At 50.8% G+C, this 21,256-nt stretch overlaps 8 protein-coding genes; 7 read left to right on the top strand and 1 right to left on the bottom strand.

Moving 5' to 3' along the window:
- Positions 1-167: 167 nt before the first annotated feature.
- On the top strand, positions 168-3,580 carry RCC_06729 (uncharacterized protein; the record flags this gene model as incomplete). XM_023771990.1 has 3 exons in its annotated part: positions 168-483; positions 536-1,307; positions 1,357-3,580. 3 exons carry the CDS (start codon positions 168-170, stop codon positions 3,578-3,580), a joined length of 3,312 nt encoding a protein of 1,103 aa, XP_023627758.1.
- A 221-nt stretch (positions 3,581-3,801) lies between these two features.
- On the bottom strand, positions 3,802-7,797 carry RCC_06728 (uncharacterized protein; the record flags this gene model as incomplete). The annotated part of the gene is made up of 1 exon (XM_023771989.1): positions 3,802-7,797. The coding sequence occupies one exon, from the start codon at positions 7,795-7,797 to the stop codon at positions 3,802-3,804; it is 3,996 nt and encodes a 1,331-aa protein (XP_023627757.1).
- Positions 7,798-9,598: 1,801 nt separating this feature from the next.
- RCC_06727 (uncharacterized protein) lies at positions 9,599-10,795 on the top strand (the record flags this gene model as incomplete). XM_023771988.1 has 3 exons in its annotated part: positions 9,599-10,247; positions 10,297-10,347; positions 10,407-10,795. 3 exons carry the CDS (start codon positions 9,599-9,601, stop codon positions 10,793-10,795), a joined length of 1,089 nt encoding a protein of 362 aa, XP_023627756.1.
- Positions 10,796-11,167: 372 nt separating this feature from the next.
- RCC_06726 (uncharacterized protein) lies at positions 11,168-13,604 on the top strand (the record flags this gene model as incomplete). XM_023771987.1 has 3 exons in its annotated part: positions 11,168-11,296; positions 11,357-11,673; positions 11,726-13,604. The coding sequence occupies 3 exons, from the start codon at positions 11,168-11,170 to the stop codon at positions 13,602-13,604; spliced, it is 2,325 nt and encodes a 774-aa protein (XP_023627755.1).
- Positions 13,605-14,058: 454 nt separating this feature from the next.
- On the top strand, positions 14,059-15,105 carry RCC_06725 (uncharacterized protein; the record flags this gene model as incomplete). Its single annotated transcript, XM_023771986.1, has 1 exon — positions 14,059-15,105. The coding sequence occupies one exon, from the start codon at positions 14,059-14,061 to the stop codon at positions 15,103-15,105; it is 1,047 nt and encodes a 348-aa protein (XP_023627754.1).
- Positions 15,106-15,836: 731 nt separating this feature from the next.
- RCC_06724 (uncharacterized protein) lies at positions 15,837-16,124 on the top strand (the record flags this gene model as incomplete). The annotated part of the gene is made up of 1 exon (XM_023771985.1): positions 15,837-16,124. The coding sequence occupies one exon, from the start codon at positions 15,837-15,839 to the stop codon at positions 16,122-16,124; it is 288 nt and encodes a 95-aa protein (XP_023627753.1).
- Positions 16,125-16,374: 250 nt separating this feature from the next.
- Positions 16,375-16,692, top strand: RCC_06723 (uncharacterized protein; the record flags this gene model as incomplete). The annotated part of the gene is made up of 1 exon (XM_023771984.1): positions 16,375-16,692. The coding sequence occupies one exon, from the start codon at positions 16,375-16,377 to the stop codon at positions 16,690-16,692; it is 318 nt and encodes a 105-aa protein (XP_023627752.1).
- Positions 16,693-19,445: 2,753 nt separating this feature from the next.
- Positions 19,446-19,833, top strand: RCC_06722 (uncharacterized protein; the record flags this gene model as incomplete). XM_023771983.1 has 2 exons in its annotated part: positions 19,446-19,532; positions 19,588-19,833. 2 exons carry the CDS (start codon positions 19,446-19,448, stop codon positions 19,831-19,833), a joined length of 333 nt encoding a protein of 110 aa, XP_023627751.1.
- Positions 19,834-21,256: the final 1,423 nt, after the last annotated feature.

Here is a 21,256-nt window from a genome sequence, read left to right as displayed (position 1 = left end):
CTATCACTTACCTCACGCTGCTCTTTTAAGCGAGGAGCTCCACAAGCGGCAAGCAAGCCAGCGTCGKCGGGGCCTGCAGCTTCACCCTTTTCAAGACTAGCTACGCTTGTGCACCTTCAACGACATCACAGGTCGTCGCTTCCCGCTTGCAAGACAGCTTCCTCGATATGACCCTTCTAAATCGTACGGAACAGGAGCAGGACTCCATCGGAGACGTCTTTCYCCGGCCTGAACTATGCCCTGCCATCGCCGAACACGCCTTACAGTGCGACAGCCTATTTCGAAAATACATGGCCATGCCGGAAACGGTGCCCGATCCTACGCTGTTGGATGACCAACTGGCGCGCTTCACACTGTGGACATCGAACATGGATATCTACGGACCGCTCAACGTCTCGCTGGATTACAGACTACGATATAGCCCCACAGTCGTGGACATCATACATCAGCTTTTGGATGTCATATGTGATACTTTGTTATCTCGTATGTAAGGCTTGTAGGTTTTAGCAGCGGAGGCTAATGAACCTTATTTCAGTGAAGCCGATTGATGATCCGCCACAGACTCCAAGCAGGAAGAAACAACGCATGTCACTCAGAGGCGATGCAGAGGTCACCAAAAGAGCTGAGCGTGATGAGAGCGATACGGACAGCGAGGAGCATCAAGCAGAAGAGAATATGTCGATGATCGCGTACACGATCGGAGGAACAGTGACGAGGCTCTTCCGCCTATCCAATGCTATTCGGAAATCTGCGGCGGACAAGAGAGCTCAGAGAATAGAGCGATACACGGACGATGAAGCAGCAAACAAGGCCATAGCCGAGTTGCGTCTGTACACGGATTGCTACATCAGATTCCGATTCCCACTGGCGCCGGAATCGCTTTGCTCAGCATTAGTAGAGGCCAATGCGCTTCGACTTCGTCGATTATATTATCAGAGATCGCACCGAAGGCGCATTGACTTGAGTATGCAGCATCCCCAGACAAATCCAGGAGTTGTTCAGCTTCCAAAGCTCGCGGACCGCACGCCAGTCGTACAGTTTGCCCCGAGCCTGTTACCAAAACCGGATGCCATCAAGGCAGCGTCGAAACCAAGTGGCCTTCCAGTCGTACCAGTAACAAACGCAACCACCGCCCGACAGACTGCTGTAGGAGCTCTCTACGCCAAATCCACAACRGAGGTTCCCCGGGCCAAATCTGTCATGGTGAACAATAAGTTGTCGTTCCCTCCGATCCCGTCGAGCAATGAGTGCCCATACTGCGGCGTTGTTGTCGAGTTCAAGAACCATATAAAGACGATGATGTGGCAGTGAGTATTTATTTCTCCTTTGGGCAATACAGTAGCTAACTCGCTGTAGCGACCATGTTGTCAAAGACCTAGAGCCTTTCATCTGCATTTTCACTGCGTGTACGGAGTCAACTCGACAGGGACCCGGCTCATTGACATTTGCAACGTCTAAAGCGTGGATGAGCCATCTGCAGAACGCTCATGGCTCTGTATGGGAATGTAGGGCCCCTTCTCATGATCCAATCACCTTCGAGGAAGAGGCCCATTATCAAGAGCATTCGCGCGAAGATCATGACGTTCCCGAGGCGCATCTAGGAACTCTCAGTAGTGCGGCACGGAGGCCAGTGCACCAACGGATCCTGCAATGTCCATTTGGTGATGATTTCCAAACTCCGGAAAAGGCAGAACCAAGTGCTGTCTTCTCAAGCGAAGCTTTACATTTACATGTCGCAGCTCACATGAAAGAAATCGCGTTGTTGACTCTGCAGAAGTTGMCCAGCGACGATCATGGCGATGAAGAGAACGTAGAAAGCGACCAGCAATTGGACGAAGATGGACCGGGTCTTGCAGTTCTGCGCGGATCCATGTATAGTGTACTGGATGACGAATCTCTAGACTTCCAAACCGATCGTCTCGAATCTGGTGATATTACTCTAGACAACCACTTAGAGGGTCTCGCACCATCTGTAGACAGGCTCGATCTGGAGGACAGAGACGCAACTGGAATGACAAAACTCCACCGGGCAGTGCGCGATGGCAATCTGACCTTGGTCATGAGTCTTATCGCTCAGGGCGAGAATGTTCGCAGCACAGCCAAGGACGGAAGGACGGCGCTACATCACGCTGCTTTACCAACCTGTTCGGGTTTGGAGATATTGAGAGTTCTATTGAATGCTGGTGACAAGGCCATCATAGACACGAGGGATAAGAACGGGCAATCACCCATGCATCTCGCTGCAGAGATGGATTTCACTAACGGGATACGACTTATGGTTTATCGCGGCGGAGCTGTAGGAATCCTTGACAACCATGGGTTCTCCCCGTACCTTTGGGCCGTAGTCGCCGGAAAGAGAGACGCCACGGCGGCATTTGTGATCCTGGGCGTCGACGTTGACTCTTCTAGTGCCGATGGAACCTCAGCCCTAGGCTGGGCAGTCAGTCTAGGTCACAAGGCCGTTGCTGAACTACTTCTGAAAAACGGTGCCCGCTTCAACGCACCAATGACACAAAAACCGTACACGGTCCCCTTGGAAGAAGCGGCAGCGCATGGTAACGCTCAAATAGTGCAATTGCTGCTCGAAAGGGGGTCAGATCCGCACCATCGTAACCACGACGGATGGGCCGCCATACATTGGGCAGCGGACGAAGGCCATGTCGATGTTGTGCGTCTTTTGTTGAGCTACAATGTCGATGTCGACGTGGTCAGTTCGTATGGTACGTCGCCATTGCACTGTGCTGCGAATGGAGGTCACAAAGACATCGTGAGCTTGCTCCTTCGCCACGGTGCCGACCCTTCCAAGTCAACGTGTCACGGTTGGACACCACTGCATCATGCCACCTTCATGGGGCATGTTCATGTCACAGCCTTGCTGCTGGAAGATGAGCGGGTATGGTCCGATATTTCTCATCAGGACAACCACGGTTGGTCAGTTCTTCACTTGGCAGTCCTGAGTCGAAACTTGGCCATGGTCATCGCTATACTTGACCATCCCCTCGCCGAGCAAGTTCTCGCCTTGCACGATGAGAGTGGTTTGACCGCGAAAGATTGGCTACATCATAAGGGCTATTTCTACCAAAAGACCAGTAATTTGGCTTTCGGAAAGTCACGTTGTTGCAGGGCGGTCACAGATCTCCGACGGGCGGTTTACGAAGGCAACATTCCTCTGATTGAACTTCTCTTAAGACAAGGCCATTCCATCAGCGGCGAAAACTCGGGCAAGAGGACTGCACTGTACTATGCTGTGAAGAAAGGCTTCCTTCCGATCATAAGCATGCTTCTAGACCACGGCGCGGACCCCAACGTTCTTCCGACTGGACAATATGCCTGGGAAGATTTCATTTTTGATTACAACATCCTCTCTCAGCTCAGGCAGGCCGGTTACAGGGGGCGAGATATGGATTCAGTGATCGTTGACCAGATGAGACATGCTCTTGATGCTGTCTCAGGTCAATCATCACTACGCTCGCCAGCTCGCTCACTGGCGCCCGCGTRCAAAAATCCAGAACCTGTAGGAACGACAGAGACGTCTCGCTTTCGCGCTCCTAGCTTTTGGAAACGGCTCAGAGGGCAGTGAGCTACCTCGAATGCTAGGTCAAGGACTCACATGAAGCCTCAGTGATGCTGCCGCCAAATGCCATAATTGTTACATATCAATATTACTCATGCCTGGATCCCTAAGACTACTTCCCTCATACAAGACAGAGCGGAAGAAAGCGATAATGATGTGGATGTCTTCGTACCGTGTTTCGCTCAGTTACGATGCCCTTATCAGGCAGTCTTTGCCCCCGCAGTACTTCAGGAGTCCAAGATCTGATCGAGCATTACGTCGACTCCTATCAACGAACCAAGTTGTTCTTTCACTCTTCGTCYCAACGCAGCAGGTAGTACCAACCCATACCGCTTCCCGACAATCAGACACTCCACAAAGCCCCTGCACGCCCGCGTCTGAAGCTGTCCTTGTTGTTGCTGCGAGACCAAGGCGCTCATTGTCTCTGGTATCGCCTCGGCAATCAACCATCGGTGGGCGTTGGAATTCTTCTGGCAGAGGATCAGACAAGACGCAGCAGGCATACCGAGAAACCGATCCTGCCCTTTCTCTCGAGAACGGTGAGCAAATTGGAGTATACTCCTTAGCAAAAGGAGTAAACTCGAAGAGTCACGATTTTCGCTTATAGCAGCGAGCTCATAAGCGCACGCTTGATTCGCATCATTGAACAGAGAATGCTCGTATCGTCCGCCAATATATCCTTCATAGAACTCCGCAACCACCGTGGAGAAATATTCGATTGGCCGCGGATCCTGGTTCTCAAGCATAGTACATTGCGATGTGAGGAGTACAACCGCGCGGGCCACGTTATCTTCCTTGCCACCACTGCGGATGCAGACATCGTAATCGGCCAGGAATTCGCGTACTCCATAATGTAAAGATTCCTCGGCGTCTCTACGATAGGCGATGGAAGCCCACTTTGCGAATGCTCTGCCTAGTATGGCGTCTCCTTCCCTCCATTCGTGTCGAACAGCTGCGAGTTTGGCTTCTGAGCCTACGAGAACTCCCATTACCAGCAGTGCCTGTAGATCTTCCGTGGAGACCGCCTGGAATACCAAAGTTGGAAGATCAGCCATGGCTGCCAGGCTGCTAGGATTCCTGGCGACGACAAGCTGAATGTAGAATTTGCGATATGTCTGCATCCATGTTCGCAGCTCGTTTATTCTGTTCTCTTTGACAAGATCTTGCAATAGAGAAAATCGATCCCAGCGACCAAGTGCCATGTGCTTCAAGTACACCGTCATCAGCTGGATAATGACTGGGATTCGGAAAGAAAGGCCTAGAAGTTTCATGATCAAGTCACTTTTCTTGGAAGACAGCTTGTATCTCTCTGAAAGCAGCTGTTCTTGAAGTCCTAGAAGCTCTTGAACTCGCTCTTCCATCGGTTCGGTAGGTCCTTTCAGACAGGCAATCCCTGAAGGGAGCGGTAGTCCATCCACGCGCGCTTCGTGCGTGAGAAGCAACTCAACGATCTCCTTCGAATATGCCTGGATGGCCAAAACCAGGGGTGTATCGCCACTAGTGGCTTTTGCCTCCACGCTAGCGTCACTATCAAGGAGTAGTGCCACAATGTCTCTATTCTCTCCCGCGACTGCAATATGGAGAGCAGTAAGACCGCTTCGATCTTTGGCATTGATCTGAGCTCCGTGATCAAGTAACAATTGAACCATGTCTCGATGCCCCTTTTTGACAGCCCAGGATAGCGAAGTCCGCCCGTAGTTGTCCTTTCGCGAAAGCAGGCGCGCATGCTTGTCGAGAAGTGCCTGGGCCCAGACCAAATTACCAAGGTACGCAGCTAGGTGTAAGAGTGTGAAAGCGGGTGGCTCTCCACCATTCTTCTCCTGCTCCCAGTAGAACCTCCACCATTCGTCTCGGACAGGAGAATGCAGTCGGAAGAACTGATGTGGTAACTCAGGCATTGCATCAAGCACTTCAATGGCGAGTTGAAAGTGCATCGGCCAATGTAAGCTAGCATAACCGAAGAGAGAATTGCGAGCAGACTTCTCGTCGACACCCCCAAGGCTTCCGTAGCTTTGTTCGACGACTGTAAGGCAGTGCCGCATGAGAATCCAATGTGTCTCCCGACTCATGTAGAACATATTGATCCCTTCAAAATCGACCTGATCGCTCTGGAAAAAGTCCTTTGCCGACTCGTGGACGAGGTTGACTACGTCGCTTTCAATTTTCACCAGCAGCCCGCAGGATGCAAGCAGATTCTTCGTCACCTGGACTGGCGGAAGGCCACTCGATGGCTTGACTTCCGCAGCCACAGTCAGTTCATCAATTGTAAGAGGTCTGGCGGCGAGTACAATCCACTGGAGAATGGGAACCAGTTGCTCCTTTTCCTCAATTTGTTGAAGTAGCTTCCGATAGATCCCACCAAGACCTTTTGGCACGCCGTGGAGAAGTTCACTCATCTTTTCCCAACTTCTTCCCTTGAGCTCATTGGCGACGAACCCAACCCATAGGAAAGTACCTTCCGCGCCAGCCAACAAAGCCTGACGAACATGCAGAACCATATCCTCAGAGAACTCCTGCTCAGATGCTAATTCATCAACCTTGGCGAAGATATATCTCTCGACATCGTTTGCGATCYCTTTATCTGAGTCATCCAACTTAATTCGGCGGTATTGGTTAAGCTTGTTTTCCAACAGAGCCGGCTGAGGGCGGGAGAGAAAGATGAATTTGAGGCGCGGCCTGCATTTCCCATCGGCGTTGGAGAGGTAGCTTCGTACGGCATCGAGAAGCTGTCCAAGAGATTCCTTTTCGCATTCATCCAATCCGTCCAGCACGCACACGACCTGGCGAGACCCGCTTTGCTGAAGCAGGGTCAGAAAAGTTCTCCACAAGGTTGTAAAGTTTGAAATGGTATACTTCGTCGTCTCAGTGCCTTTGAAAGAGTTCTTGATGTGTCGTGCCAAGTGACGATGACCGTTGAGCCATTGATGTAGAATCCCTCGCATGATGGTCACTGCAGTGTTTCTATTTTTGTCTCGGTTGCTGCAGAAATAATAGAGAAGAACATCGTCGACCGCAGCAGGTGGTGGCTGTAAGATATCTGTAATGTAGATGGCAAGCATAGTTTTACCCTTCCCAGGGCCWCCTGAGATCCAAAATAGTGATGATTTGTCGTCTACTAGCCATTCTCGGTATTGAGGGTTTTGCGCGAGCCATTCGCAGGTACCGTCGACTCTCCGCCCTTTCAACACAATGAGAGATGTTCGATCAACTTCAGGTCTGGTTAACAGCAAAGCATCGAGCACCGGTGCGGCCATTGCATATGTGWCTTCTGCCAGAGGTATCTGCTTTGGGGCGATGGGGATGAACGACAACAACTCCTTGACATATGCAGCAGCTGCGGCGGCGGCATAGGCACGCCAGAGCTTTGAGTTGTGCGAGTCTCCATAGTCACATATTCCTCGGATCTGCAGACATTGGGCAGCGTCCACCAAACCAGCCGTCTCTTCTTCAAAAGACAAGCCTCCAAGCTCATATACCGAAGTTTCTAGACTCGCTTCATGACCCATCAATTGATTCATGGAGGCAAGTCCACCATAATGGACCACTGGGTCTGAGGAGTCCCGTGGCTGCCGGTGGCGAAATCCATCTAGGGTGCCGCGATGGCCCCCGTTCTCGCCGGATTCGACGCCCGCATGTTCGTGTTTTGAGTCAAAGAGTATATCTTGTTCTGGGCCTGGATGAGCAAAGACCGCGGGATCCGTTTGCACAATCTGGGAGAGGTAAAGTGGAATCCGACTTTCCCCAAAAATGGCACCTGTCTCGGTCTTGCCAACTGCTGTAAGGAGCAAAGCTGATGGCTGATCCAGTAAATCGCCGCTGAAAGGTTGATCTACCGTAGCTTTTCCGCTATGTTGATGATGCACGAGACCTGGACGACCAGCTGTCGGCGTGCTTACAACGATGTCCCCAAGACGAATGTCCTCCTTCGTACCAGGCACCCCTCCGCCAGTAGCAACTATCAAGCTGAATCGGATTGACTTGAAGCTCGCGCGCAGCTGCATTGCCACACTCGCGACCGAAACCGTTCCAGACACCCCAAATGCCGGATATGCGAGCACGACATTGTGACCGAAAAGACTTCCTAGCACATAGGCATTGGTGTCCTTTACAGCCGGATTCCTGGGTAGGTCAGGGTGGATAAGATCGAGCACCGCTTTGACTGCTGCTACCTCCGCAGGTAGAGCGCAAATACAAGCGACAGTGTAGTCGTCGTAAGTCSCCATTTCCGGTTGGCGCGTATAGTCGCCTTCAGTCACTAGCTCTTGTAGCTTGGACTCCACATGTAAGGGGTCAAAATACGACTTCGTGTTCCGCGAGAAGTGTGTTCCAGCACGGTAACCGGGAGAGTGTAGCTTCATGTGCGGCTGAGCTGCAGTTGATCCGGTAGTCTCAGCGTCTCGCTTAACAGGCCCGTTGAACGCTTCGCGTAGCGATACCCGACGCTCTTTGCCAGGTGGGTTGCTCCATTGCCGAAATCCCGAGCCTCCTCCTTTTTGAGGACGTGTAACGACTATGGCGTCTAAGAGTCTAACAGAGCTGTTTGGATAGTGACCTATATCTACAATAGTAATGCTAGTACTTCAAATCATAGTCAACTTACAGGTGCTTCGTACTCGATATGGTCGTGAAATCCACTTCATTCATCAGAGATCTTGAGAAGTTGAGCTTCTCTTTGCCAATTATTGATTACAGGCCTAGGAGATGAGGCTGAGGCTGCGGCTGCGTTTGGCTTAGTATCGCTCGCTCACACACTCGCAACTCTTACGCCTTTACCTAACCCAGCCCTAGGATACAAGCACAGCGATAAGTACCATGAATTCACAAAACCTTGGTTCGACGCATTGCAGTCATCGTCTCGTTCGTATGGCTTTAGTATACACCGTACACGTGTTGAATTCGGAAATGGCAACATCATAGAACACGTAGAGCAAGGTTTCCCGGGACACAGCCTTCGTAGACTACGACGGATCGGCTACTTGTGTACGGCTCAATTTGTTATCTCCGCGTATAGCCGATCTTAGTATAAATGCATCGTCTATACGGATCGTCTTCTCCGTCCTAACATTCCTGGAAGCTTAGTGTCCGCTCGTAAACCTCGCTCCGTCTACCCCTTGGCACTCCGCCAGTAATATAGCCCGACTTATGATTCATTCCTCTGCGGGTAATACGAGGCGCGGTGCGAGACGGAAGCTAGACTTTAGTGCCACCCGGCAGCCAATCCATATACGAGGTACATGTATTATCCGAGTGATTCTTGAAACCTGGAAATCTTCACATCATGTCGAGCAGAGTAGTAGCTCACCCATGTCAGACAGAACTCCCCAGTCAAATTTCATTCTTCATTGTTGAGAACTATACTTGCATAACTTTGTGTAACGGCTGCATTGTATCGAAGGTCCGAACAGAGGGCTACTACATAAAGAGGATGAGGTCTGTCCCTTCCGAACGACATCGAATTCAACAACGAAGGCGTACTCGAATCTTTTTTCCTGGGGATCTTCATTACAAACGCACTCATTCCAAGACTTGAACAACGACAATGGCGCCACTTGCAGTCCTCAAGGTCCTGGGGGAGGTTCCACTTCTCTTTCAGGCAATGGCCGGTGCCTTGTTGTTATGCATCATCTACTACACGATGATTGACGTACAACGGCCCTACCCCGGGATACCTGTAATCGAGCTCGACGACAAAAAGTCCAGGTCGCGGCGGCCAGACCCCAAAATCTACATGATGCACGCAGGAGAACTTCTCAGTAAGGGCCTCCGAACCACGAAAGGTCCGTTCCAGATCTTCACCAGCTCCGGATACAAGATCATGCTGCCAAATCGATTCGGGGATGAATTGCGGAACAACCCAGATCTGAGCTTCGCCCTCGCTGGCCATGCCGATTTCCATGCCAGTTTGCCAGGGATGGAGGGACTCCTGGAAGGTTTCCGACCAATCAAGGAAGGGGTCCTCAGGGATGTGGTGCGGGTCAAGCTCACTCAAAGTCTGGGGCTCGTCACCGAAGATCTGGTTAGTCGATGAGACGGACAACGTCGTTCAGTCCTGGCTGGGCGATGCAAAAGACTGGTTGRACTTGGAAGCGAAGCAGTTTACTCTGGACGTCGTGGCTCACGTTTCCAGTCGCATCTTCGGCGGCAAAGAACTCGCCCGCGACAAAGGTTGGGTGGACCTTACGACGCAATATACGACCACCGTCATGGAAGGCGTACACAAGTTACGGAGCGTTACCTGCGATATTTCGGCCCATTGCCTGTCGGTTCATACCAGAGTGTCGAAAATCCCAGGGACTGGTTCGAGAAGCACGACGCATGGCACAACCGCAGGTCGAAAAGCGGATCAAGATCCGAGACGAGGCAATCGCAGCGGGCGCCTCGCCCAAATCCTTGCCTGACGTGTTCTCGTGGGTGATGGAAATGGCAAAGGGACGTCCAATGTTGTTCGCCGAGGTGCAGCTAGCCATGTCCCTTGCAGCGGTTCACACGACGACTGAGACGATCCTGCGCTGCTTGATGGCTCTCTGCGACCATCCGGAGCTTCAAGCGTCGCTCCGGAAGGAAATGGTCGAGGTCCTACAATCAGACGGCTGGGCGAAGACTGCCCTCTACAGGATGAAATTGCTGGACTCGTTCATCAAGGAGTGCCAAAGACTGGCACCATTGGCGACTGGTAAGTGTTGTGCCGATCATCTTTCTTGCACCCGCTGATTACCAGATAGTATCGATGATGAGAGTCGCCGAGAAGGCAGTCGTCCTATCCGACGGCACCGGTAAGATTCCGATCCATACGTTCGCTTGCAGCAGCTTCCAAACTGATACATGTACACAGTGCTCCCCCAGAACAGCTTTAGCGCAGTCATTGACAATTCAGGGCGGGACAACAACATCTTCGAGCGACCCGAAAAGTTCGACGCCTCACGATTTCTCAAAATGAGAGAACGACCTGGGGAGGAGAACCAACACCAACTTGTCGCCACCTCTACGGATCATCTGGCTTTCGGCCATGGTATCCACGCTTGCCCAGGTCGGTTCTTCGCGTCCAACGAAGTAAAGATCATTTTGTGCTTCCTACTCATTCAATATGAATGGCGATATGTACCGGGTCAAGAACGATTGCCTTTTTATGAGTTCGAGACAACCCTCATCGCCAATCCTGCGACGAAATTGCAAGCTAGGAAACGCCAAGCCGAGGTGGATGTCTTGCAGCCGATGGCATAAGGTCGATGTCCACATTGGCAACGGGGTAGGAGAAGCAAAGCAGCTTCGAGAAGGACTTCCCCCCTGCACAAGCTAGCTGATTTAACTGGAAACGTACAATCTAGATGCATTAACTAATTACCGTGGCCTATAGTGAATAAAAAATCCTTGATGTTTCGTAAGGAGAAACAATTCCTCAGCCCCAGCCTTGCTGCAGCACGTGTGGTTCGCGTGAGCTTAGTTCATGTACTAGACATGCAGTGTATCAGCACTAATGCACGCGCTGAGCCCCTCATTGATCCCTACCCGGAGGATTCTGAACACCATACAGCCTTGTTGTTGCCTTGAGTAACAGGAGGCAGACGGTGCTCAACGCAGAATAAAACCTTCACGATGGACCCTCTTTCCATAACAGCGAGCGTGATCACCCTCCTCACAACGATAAAGACGGCCAAAGAGTGTCTAGAGAAGATTCGGAGATCACTGGGTGCCGAAACTCTGGTACTTGAGCTCTTGAATGAGGTGAGCCGGTTCCCTTCTTCACGACCAGTTTGGATCAGGAACTGACGTAGATATCTCTAGGCCACCGATTTCAACGTCCTTCTTGCGAATGTGGAAGCTTTCAATGACACTGGCGCTTTGAGTGCAAAATCACAAGTCACGATCAATCACTCGCTCCTTCGTGCAAAGGACACCTTCGACACCTTTCTAGAATTCGTTTTGCACAAACTATTCTCGAAGAATGAAAGCCCAACGGAAGGTGAACAGCTGAAAAAYCAAGTATTCCCCACGGTGTCGAGGAGAGCATGGTATTTCTATGAGAAACAGGCTGCAAAGCACAAGGACTGTCTTCGTCAGGCAAGAGAGTCTCTTCACTTTGCTTTGACAGTGGCGAATACGTGAGCAGAGCCAAGATGCCATGGCTAGTTTTCAGCAGCTGACCTACGCTAGAGGAATCCATCTCGACTTGCGAGAGATCATTTRGTCTTCTCAGAGCTCGGTACAGACAGAACTGGCCGCACACAGCAAAATTGTTGACGAATTGCGAGTCATGATGCAGCAGATGTCTGACCAACACTCCGAGCGATCGCGGTCTTCATCCATTTCCTCCGAACGGACACTCGTTCCAGCTGCTGGAGATGATGTCCTCATCGAGCGATCTTCCAACCAGCCACCCGCTAAGGAGGCTCTTGATCAAGAGGCTGTCTGCTTCCGAACCACTGTTCTGACGAGCAACTGTACAAAGTCCTGCTCGTGCACCTGCCACTCCAAAGCTCTCATCAAATCTCCTGCGTGGCTCGGCAATCTCACCGGCTTGCTTTTCATGCGATACAGCGGTACTCCAGTACTCAATCCCATGACATGCAGCAAAAGACGATGCAGGGAGCGGCACCAGTCCAAGCTTGATGCGTCCTACTACTTCCCACGATGGATGCTCCATCGTATGATTGAGGTCACGGCTAGATGGGACGTACACGGGGCACCAAAGATGAGTCTGCGGGTCATGAAAGTCATTCCGGATACATCGCCTGTATTCGGTTACGCCATGGAAGGAAACTTGACCGGTATCCAGGAGCTATTTGCGAACCATCTAGCGTCGCCTGTTGACATTCGGGATTCGGACGGTCGATCAGCATTGCACGTTGCCATTTACTACGGCCAAATCTCCACAGCAAAGTTTCTCCTGGATCAGGATGCAGATCGAGAGTACAAGGATAAATACTTTCAGTCCGCGATAGGAGCTTGCTGGGAGATATCCCTTCAGAAACTACCCATGCCCACCATAGATCCCAGCGTCATTGGTGGCCCGACCGAGTTTTCCGACTATCTGGAGGAACGGAAGCTTAGCCCTGTCCACAAGATCGTCCTGGGCATCTCTTCTGCATCGCTAGATGATTATTTGAGCCTCACAGCCGCGGAAATCGACAAGCAAGATGTGATGGGCAAGGCGCCTCTCCACTTTGCTGCTGCCAGGGGTGACTTTGCAGCCGTCTCGACTTTACTTCGACATGGAGCGGATCCGCATATCACCAGTGACGCTCTTTGGACGCCACTTCACGAAGCGGCAATGTCGTCGAACCACTACTCGCTTCGTCTGTTACTCGAAGCAGGCGCCCATGTTGATGCTCTCAATAACCGTGGGCAGAACGCTTTGATACTCGCAGCATACGTCCGCGATGACCCACGGTACTTTGATAGTTTGCTCGACTACCATACGGACATCTATCTCGCAGATAACACCGGTGTAACTGCTCTGCATCGGGCCTGCTTTCGGGACAGAATTGAGACTGCGCGTACATTGATCTCTCTGAAAGCAGATGTGGATGCTCGAGATAATCAAGGCCTTTCCCCGCTCCACTTGTGTGTGCTTAACAACAGTCACAACGTTCTGAAGTTACTGCTGGGACTTGATGCTCGTGTTGATCTCCCTGCAATTAATGGGAGAACTGTGTTACATGATGCTGCTGCTGTTGGAGACCTTGGTACGATCATGATTCTGGCTGGTGCTCTTCATCGCTTTGACGAGCTCGACCCGAATGCTCATGACCAAGACGGCTGCACTATGGAAGAGATATTGTATGTCGGTCGAGCATCGTGCGTCGCTGAGAACGACAAGGACCGAGAAAAGATTGTACATGCCTTCCTGGATTTGCTAGAGAGGCTGAGGGAGAGACGTCGTATCTATTCACTGGTAGGAATTTTGGAGGAGAAGCTGGAGATTCAGTCAACCGCTTCGGATGATTCTTTCTTTGAAGCTATGGAATTGATGGAGTCATCGGTTGAGTCCCTGGCATTGATCGGGGGGTTGAACGAACTGGTCTTATCTTGAGACACCTCGAGGGACGGAAGGAGTCAAAGGACTATTTTGATATCTCTTCACTCGCAGCTGCATCCCACCACTGTACCCAGCAAAACCCGAAACAACTTGTGTCCAATCTCGAGCGCTAAATTCTGCGCTTCATGCACATCGAAGTCTCGGGCTTCACCCACCAGCCAATGCGGAGTCAGAAGAGGAAGAGGGTGGGGCGGCGTGCATACCGCCCCACCAATCCTCAAGATCGTGCGGGTAGGGCACATCAAACGTCCTTCCTCAGGCTCGTCTTGTTCGTAGCTATAATTCCCTATTGGCTGCTGTTCCGTGGATACTCAGACGGGCTGAAGCAAGACACCCAAAATTATGCAGGGGTCCAAATTGTGTATGAACCTGTGTCCCGTCACCCTCTTCCACAACCACCATCTCTCGAAGACTATACATCTGAGATTGAGGACCAGGAGTGCATGCGATGAGCACCAACAATGGAGACCCGGTGCCAAGCTCGAACAAAACGGTCGCCTATGCAACCTTTTACTGCACTCGCCTTGCCGATGAGAGTGCTGAAGACCCATACTTCGATGCAGTTCAACTACTGATATATCAAATCTTACATCGACCTTCGACACGAACCCAGCTCGGCATCCCCTTGCTGGTCTTCGTGGCACCCCACGTATCCCAAGCTCGGCGCAAAATCTTTCGCTCCATGGGAGGGAAGGTAATCGAGCTCGACTATATTAGAGATTTACCCGAACAAATCCAACCAAGAAGACCGCGCTGGATCGATCAGCTCTGCAAGTTGCGAATCTTTGAGCAAGTCTCATACGATTTCATCCTGTATCTCGACTCAGATATGCTGCTTACCAAATCTTTGGATGATATCTGGGACGAGCCGGTCTCGAAACAAAAAGTCAAAACACAACGAGAGAAAATTCAGGGGCATCATAAAGAGTTCTCCGGCGTGGCGAGCTTACCAGACGACTACCTCTTTGTTGGAGTGCCAGACACATATGGAAGCCGCAAACCAGATCCACCTATTCCATGGATAGGGAAAGATTCCATTAATGGCGGGTTCTGGCTGGCTTCGCCATCTCTGGTCATGTTTCAATACTACGTCTCTCTGCTGGCAAGTCCGAACAGTTACGATTCCCAATACATGGAACAGGGCGTCTTCAGACACGCTCATGGAGGCGATGGTCCGATGCCCTGGTCACAGTTCCCTCCAGGAAAATGGAACGTGAATTGGCCGCGCGTGGAAGATTTCAGACGAGGGACTGCAACCCTGCATGATAGATTCTGGATTACTGATGAGCCATGGGTGGAGGAAGAGCTGGTGGGGCATTGGAATGAGGCTAAGAAAGAGATGCTGGGGTTCAGTGGTAGGAATCATGTTCAAGACTTTTCGTCTCTGGTCCTCATCACACGACGGCTTAGTATTTGGCGTACTGCCGTTTTGCGTTCGAGCCTTGCTCGGAAGCAGAGCGGTTCGGCGGCCAGTACGAGTTTGGTGCGTGCATGACACGATACTGGAGCGGCAGTTCTCTTCGAAGCAGATGCTCTTACGCCTTGGTATTCAATCTCAAGAAGTGGAGCCTGCAAACATGGACTAATCATTGCTCGCGGATGCATCTGCTGTTTGTGTCGTCTCGCCACGAGTCTCAGAATGCCGAGATGACTCGGCCACCGAGCCGATAAATATAGATCCTAGGTAGTGAGCTTTGAAGCCAGACAAATCTCGAACAAACGCAGACACTTTAACAGATGTTGTGAGACTGCCTTCGATCGCTTGTTTGACTGCAGCCAAAAAGCGAGTGAGTAGAGCTGCTTATATCCCCTATACATCATATATTAGTAACTTCCATCTTTCAAATTAAGTGAGTGAATCCATGCAAGTGAGTCTTCTCGAATGTTCGAAAATTGATGAGTTTATCGGCACATGCTATAGAGGGCCTGCTTCGAAGGTAAGATCTACATGAACGATCTAAAGAACTACCTTGGCAAGTCTAGAACGATAAATCAACCATCCCGTATACCCCAACGGGCGCGCCCCGGTCTAGTCCGACTCGGCCCGGCGCGGGCCGAATGTGCGGATGAATGCTGATCTTTGAATGAGTAAGCGACTGGTGGTGAAAGCGTGATCCACACTTTACTCCTCGGCCGCGACTTCATCCCGACTCTTCAGAGAGATTGGGCCTTTCAATTTCGTCGGCTTCCTTCAGCGGTAGTTAGGCTCCGGTAGTGACCGCCAAGATGAGGTTTGATCTCTACGTCGACAGCTATCTGCGATACAAACGGGGCACCAACAAAATCGCAGAATGGCTCGTCAACTCGGGACGCCTTTGTGGCRCCAAATTGGACACGCCGAAGAAATCTGGCTCGGGGCGCAAATATCACATGCCCCTTGTCCAAGTTCCGAGAGGTTGCAGACACAATCGCACACTGTACGGAGCCAGCGATCGAAGTCCGACCAGAGCTGCTGCATCTTCTGCAAGAGGTCATCGCGCTCCGAGAAGCTGCAACGGTCTTCTATCGCTATAACTCCCCGAGCAATGAGCGGTTTGAGCAAAGCAATCAATGACACTGCTACACCATCCAAGTATTGAAGGATGTCCTGGCTCTCCTGCAACTCCTCAAGCAGACCCAGCCTGTTACCAAACCAACTCAAAGAACAGGCGGAAGCGAGCATGTTATCGACCAGAACAACAACGTCTTCGATGCCCTAGATCTCGAAGACATTGCCGAACCCATTGTACATCTGGAGCTTACCAAGGTCACCAAAGGCAAGGGCATGGGCGGGAAGACGAAGAGTCTCTCGAGTGATTCCAGAGATGCATACAAACTGGGTTCCTCCTCGGAAGAGCTGTTCTTCCTGCTCTTTTGCTTCTTCAAGGACATGCACGACATTCAAACCTACCTTTCAGGAGTATGGACCGGTTATAAGGATGATCAGATATCTTTGACGAGCGCCGCTGCAACTACCGACTTGGCGTTTGATGTCATCAAGCAAAAGGAAGCCGAACTGCTTCAATCCGAGTGGACCGACAGTACTAATGGAAGCCATACGATGAAAGAGGTGAGAGCTGCTGGCGATCGTGATGTAGATTGAAGTGCCGGTCTGCTTGCATAGAATCTAGGTACCCAACAACTTCAGCATACAGCATTGAGCCCCTTGACTCCAAGGCCGCGGTATGAACAGAATGTACTGTCCATGGCGGCGTCGACCGTGTCCTTCTCCGCAGTAGCATTTCTGCATATGGGCGCCAATCGGATGATTTCTACAGCCATGATATCGAAATGGTCTCGCTCGTAATCCGCCATGTTCGCAATTTGCGGTTCCACAATACGATCAAGCAGGTTGGCCTTTTTGCTCAAATCGGTAAAAGCTGAACTCGTGACCATGCGCGATTGGAATACGTTGGCAAAATGGAACATAGGATGATCCTTTGCGATTTGAGCCTGGACTCCCGCATGAAGCTTCCAACCTAATACACATATAAATTCTCTTCGAGTCCCCTAAATAATACTACCGATGCGAATTCGCTGATATGAGAACTACTATAACAAGTGCGTCTTTCCATTCGCAACTGTACATACTATCYAAGTCTAGGTCTTCTCCCTACAGACTCAAGCTTTCATCAATCGAGATGGACGGACTGGGATACCACCAGAGAAGCGATCTGGGAGAGGAGATGTTCAGATCGTGAAATCACCTGCAGAATACATGAAACAATCAATTAGACCGTGTGAGAATTTGAGGTCCCAGAAGGCGACATATGCGCACAAAGACCAGACCAGATTGCATCCCAACTCCGGAGTCTCAGGGCTGACAAGTCTTGCATGCCAATCTGATGTCGACCTCATGGACAACTCTCCCACTACAGTTCTTGAGAGGATCAGTAATTTACACAGCTTGCCTCACTCATGCCAAGCCCTTTCACATGTCGCTAGAAGTCGTCCCGTGACAGAGGCTTCGTCAGAATTTCCGCTGTGTTGTCGTAGCTAGGAGCTCGAATGGTCTTGATCGTATCAGCAGCAACTTGTTCGCGGATGAAGTGATGCTTAAGGTCGATATGCTTTAACCGACCAAGATCCGCAGGATTGTGTGACAGGTAGATCATAGGACTTGACGGCATTAACGATACTCCTGCTATATGGACGATCGACGGAACCCACGCTTCATGCAGCAAACTGCCACGAGGTGGTTCATATGGTGTTCAAAAGATGTAACTGTATTGATATTTTATTGGTAAGCTGCTCCATTTGTGGTGCGAGACCTCACGCTCCGTTCGATCTATCAGCAGCTGACAGGCGCTAGTGCGGCTTGAGATGCCAAGACAGCAAAAATTTCGCCCACTCCTTTTCCCTTACCACGACCAACAGGGGCAAAAAGAAATTTCTACATTCAACATTTGGGATTCCCCAGTGGTCACCCACCTGAGTACTGATCAAACGATTACATGGTTCAATAGGCCAGAGCGGACGGGATGGCTTGNTCTACATTCAACATTTGGGATTCCCCAGTGGTCACCCACCTGAGTACTGATCAAACGATTACATGGTTCAATAGGCCAGAGCGGACGGGATGGCTTGCTTTCATGCATCTGTGGTCGAATGTGCTCAGCTCGCAGGAAACAGCGATCATAAGGTATTTTTCAAAATTGTCTTGGCATTCTTTGCCAGCCATTTTGACCTCAGGTCGTCTACTTACCGAGGCCTACGGGTCATTGATTCTCCGAACTCTATTTTGACCTTCATCTTAAGAGTAATTCCGCGAGACTCCTAAACGCCTTACAACACAGCAAGTGTCCGACACGTCGCTGGCGGCGCGTACTGATTACTACCTAGGTACTACCGTCCACAACTCAACACCACGTGCTCACGGAACATTTGACTCCATCTTTGGGGCTCACTGGCGAAGATACCTCGGCAAAGCAGCTCGTCATGGTGCGGCATTTTCCAGTGCTGTGCCTCTCGAAGCCATTGTATGCTTCGTGTTGAACGAGCAGAGCCGTAAAGGATTCTCATATGACTGTAGGCGTAAGCTTCATAGCTGTGCCTCTTTCTTAGAGAACCCTTCACTGGTGCACCGGAGGAATATACCCGTCTGCTAATGCAAGTCTGTCACGAACTCAGTCCAAATATGGAAAGACACGCCGTTTCTCAACAAAGCACATGTTGGTGACTGACATGCAGATGGTCCATCATGATGATCCCCTGCCTTGTCGAGACTATCGTGGCACAGCTTCCCCTAGTTTGGGGACCACGCATGGCAAGTTTTCATAATGGGTTGGTTGACGGCTCGTTAGGCTTTGAAAGGCTCGAAGACGGGTCCAACACCATGCAGGCGGCTCAACAATGCAGGCGGCTCAGCCATGTGAACTCGATCGATCGCTTTTGTATATCTGAGCCGCCTTGATGAGATCTGTTGACAGTACTTAAGAGCACTCCTGTACCCGGTGAACTCGACATCGTTCCAAGTCTCACATCGATCGCAGCACTCTCAACCCCTTTTGAACACTTCAGCTCCATCTCTCCTCACGCAACGAGTGCTCACCATCCGCGACCATGAAGTACTTCGCCACCATCTGGCTCGGGAATCTTCTCCTTGCTGCTACGGGGTCACCCCTGTTAGCGGCACAATCTGCAGTGGAGAATTCGACTTTCGGTGTTCTCTCAGAGATGGAGTATCCTCATCGCTGGATCCGTTACAATCTCGACGTCCCCGTCAATGTGGACTCTAGCCCTGCCACTGTCGCAGTCGTTAGTTAAAGGACCCCAGTTACTGTATGTGAGAGGATCCTTACAGGGGTCGCCAGCTGCGTGGTAGTTATAAATGGCCTGAAGCAGCTTTGCAACGCAATGTCTACCGGGATCAAGGACGTGACCAATGAACGCAGTTGTGGTATTTTTCGCGGAGCTTACAATGATGTCGCCTACAGATACACGGTGTGTACAAACGCGAATCACCATGCCGTTCGCCGATGCTGATTGATAGTTTCAGGCTACAGGGACTCATTGCGACACAACCGCTGAGCAAGCCACTATAGGAGGGGCGATCGAGCACCATATCAAAGAGATCGACGGCGGAAAGGTGTGTGGCATGGAATGCTTGAACCTGAGCCACGGGGGGACCTGGAGCGGCTATCTCCTCATTGGACCCAGGAGTAGCTTCGACAACAGTGTCTATTGCGGACCCACCCTCAGCTTTAATCACTGTGATAGTGGTGGTAAGAATGACTTTGTCTAGGTGGTTGTCAACGCCGGGTACCGAGCCGTTGCAGAGTGGTGAATTTGAAATAGCAGAGGCTTTTTGAAAGATGCAGATGTGTGTTCCGCCTTGAGTCTGGGTGACTAGGTTGGAAAACGGCGAGGTGATCATTCTCTTTTGCTCGGAACAGTGCTTCGACGTTCAAGAAACGGAATCAGTTGATATAGTCCAATCCATGATGATATCGCATGCGACTTAATTGTATAGATTGTGGTTGATTTCGGTGGCTGCGATTCACAGTGTGATCGAACTAGATCGCAAGAGAAAGGTGTCAAATCAACAGCCAGAGTTTGTCGTAGACGATAATAGCGCTGCATGTCCGAGACGTGAAGTAGTGAACGGCGTAACCTTACGATGCGGCATAGTGTGGGGCGCACCGAAGATCTTTACGCATCAAATATAAAGTATCCTCAATTCCCTCGATAGTTCAGAGGCTTGTTGTCGTCCCCTTCTTTGCGCCAGCTTAATCCACCCATCAACATACATCATGGAGCAGCTCGGAACCAACGTYCTCAAATCGATGTGGCGTGACCCGATCTACTTTGGCCAGAGACTCAACGACTGGCTTCCTTTCTGGCTTCCTTTCTGGCTTTTCCTTCAGAATCTCTTGTACTATGTTTACGGAACTCACTGGGACAAAGAACCGCTTTTGTCCTTCAACATAACTGCTCTTGCGCACATGGCCGGCTACCGTTACTACTATGGGCAGATTGGAACTAGAAGAGGAGACAATCAACAGTAGGGGGAAATTTGAGCAGTGAGTTGCATGTCTGACACCAGCCATTCGAGCTAGGCTAATGCTTCGTGAGGTACTGGCAAGTGCTGATACAACTGGATATTGCCTTGATTGCAATGTAGAAAGCAAAGAGTGACATCCCAAACCGAGGCTCGGAACACTGGAGATGAGGACTGTAGAACGATTAGACGAAGTGCACGGAAATCTGGTCGATTGCTAGGAATGAGAGAAGTACACGAAATCAAAAGCATACTATATAGCTCTTWGCCGTAGATAACTACCTGTTCTTTAGTTCGTCCTCCACTCCTGTGATTYGTCATTGGTCGCAGATTTAAGTGTGAACAGATCACGCGTTGTCAGCACCAGCTTCCGTAGTCTCGCATACAGCGACATCCAACTTACAGCTTCATAGTTCTCGGGCAAACAAGTCCAGTATCTTCCGTCAGGCGATTTGATTCTATAACCCTCTGTTTACGATTACTTGACAAAGACCGCAACTTTGAAGATGGGTGTATAGAGACGGGGAAACATACCGGAATGTGCCACTAGAGCTGCCAGACTCCATTGTCCAATCGACACCCATGTCCGCGGGCAGTGCGACAACCCGCTACAAAGATGAGTCACATCAGCACCATCGTACCTTATCTACACTGGTGACTTACATCC

This window comes from Ramularia collo-cygni (genome assembly GCF_900074925.1).
Source record: "Ramularia collo-cygni strain URUG2 genome assembly, contig: RCC_scaffold10, whole genome shotgun sequence".
NCBI lineage: Eukaryota > Fungi > Ascomycota > Dothideomycetes > Mycosphaerellales > Mycosphaerellaceae > Ramularia > Ramularia collo-cygni.
This window is presented reverse-complemented; position numbering and strand designations above follow the sequence as displayed.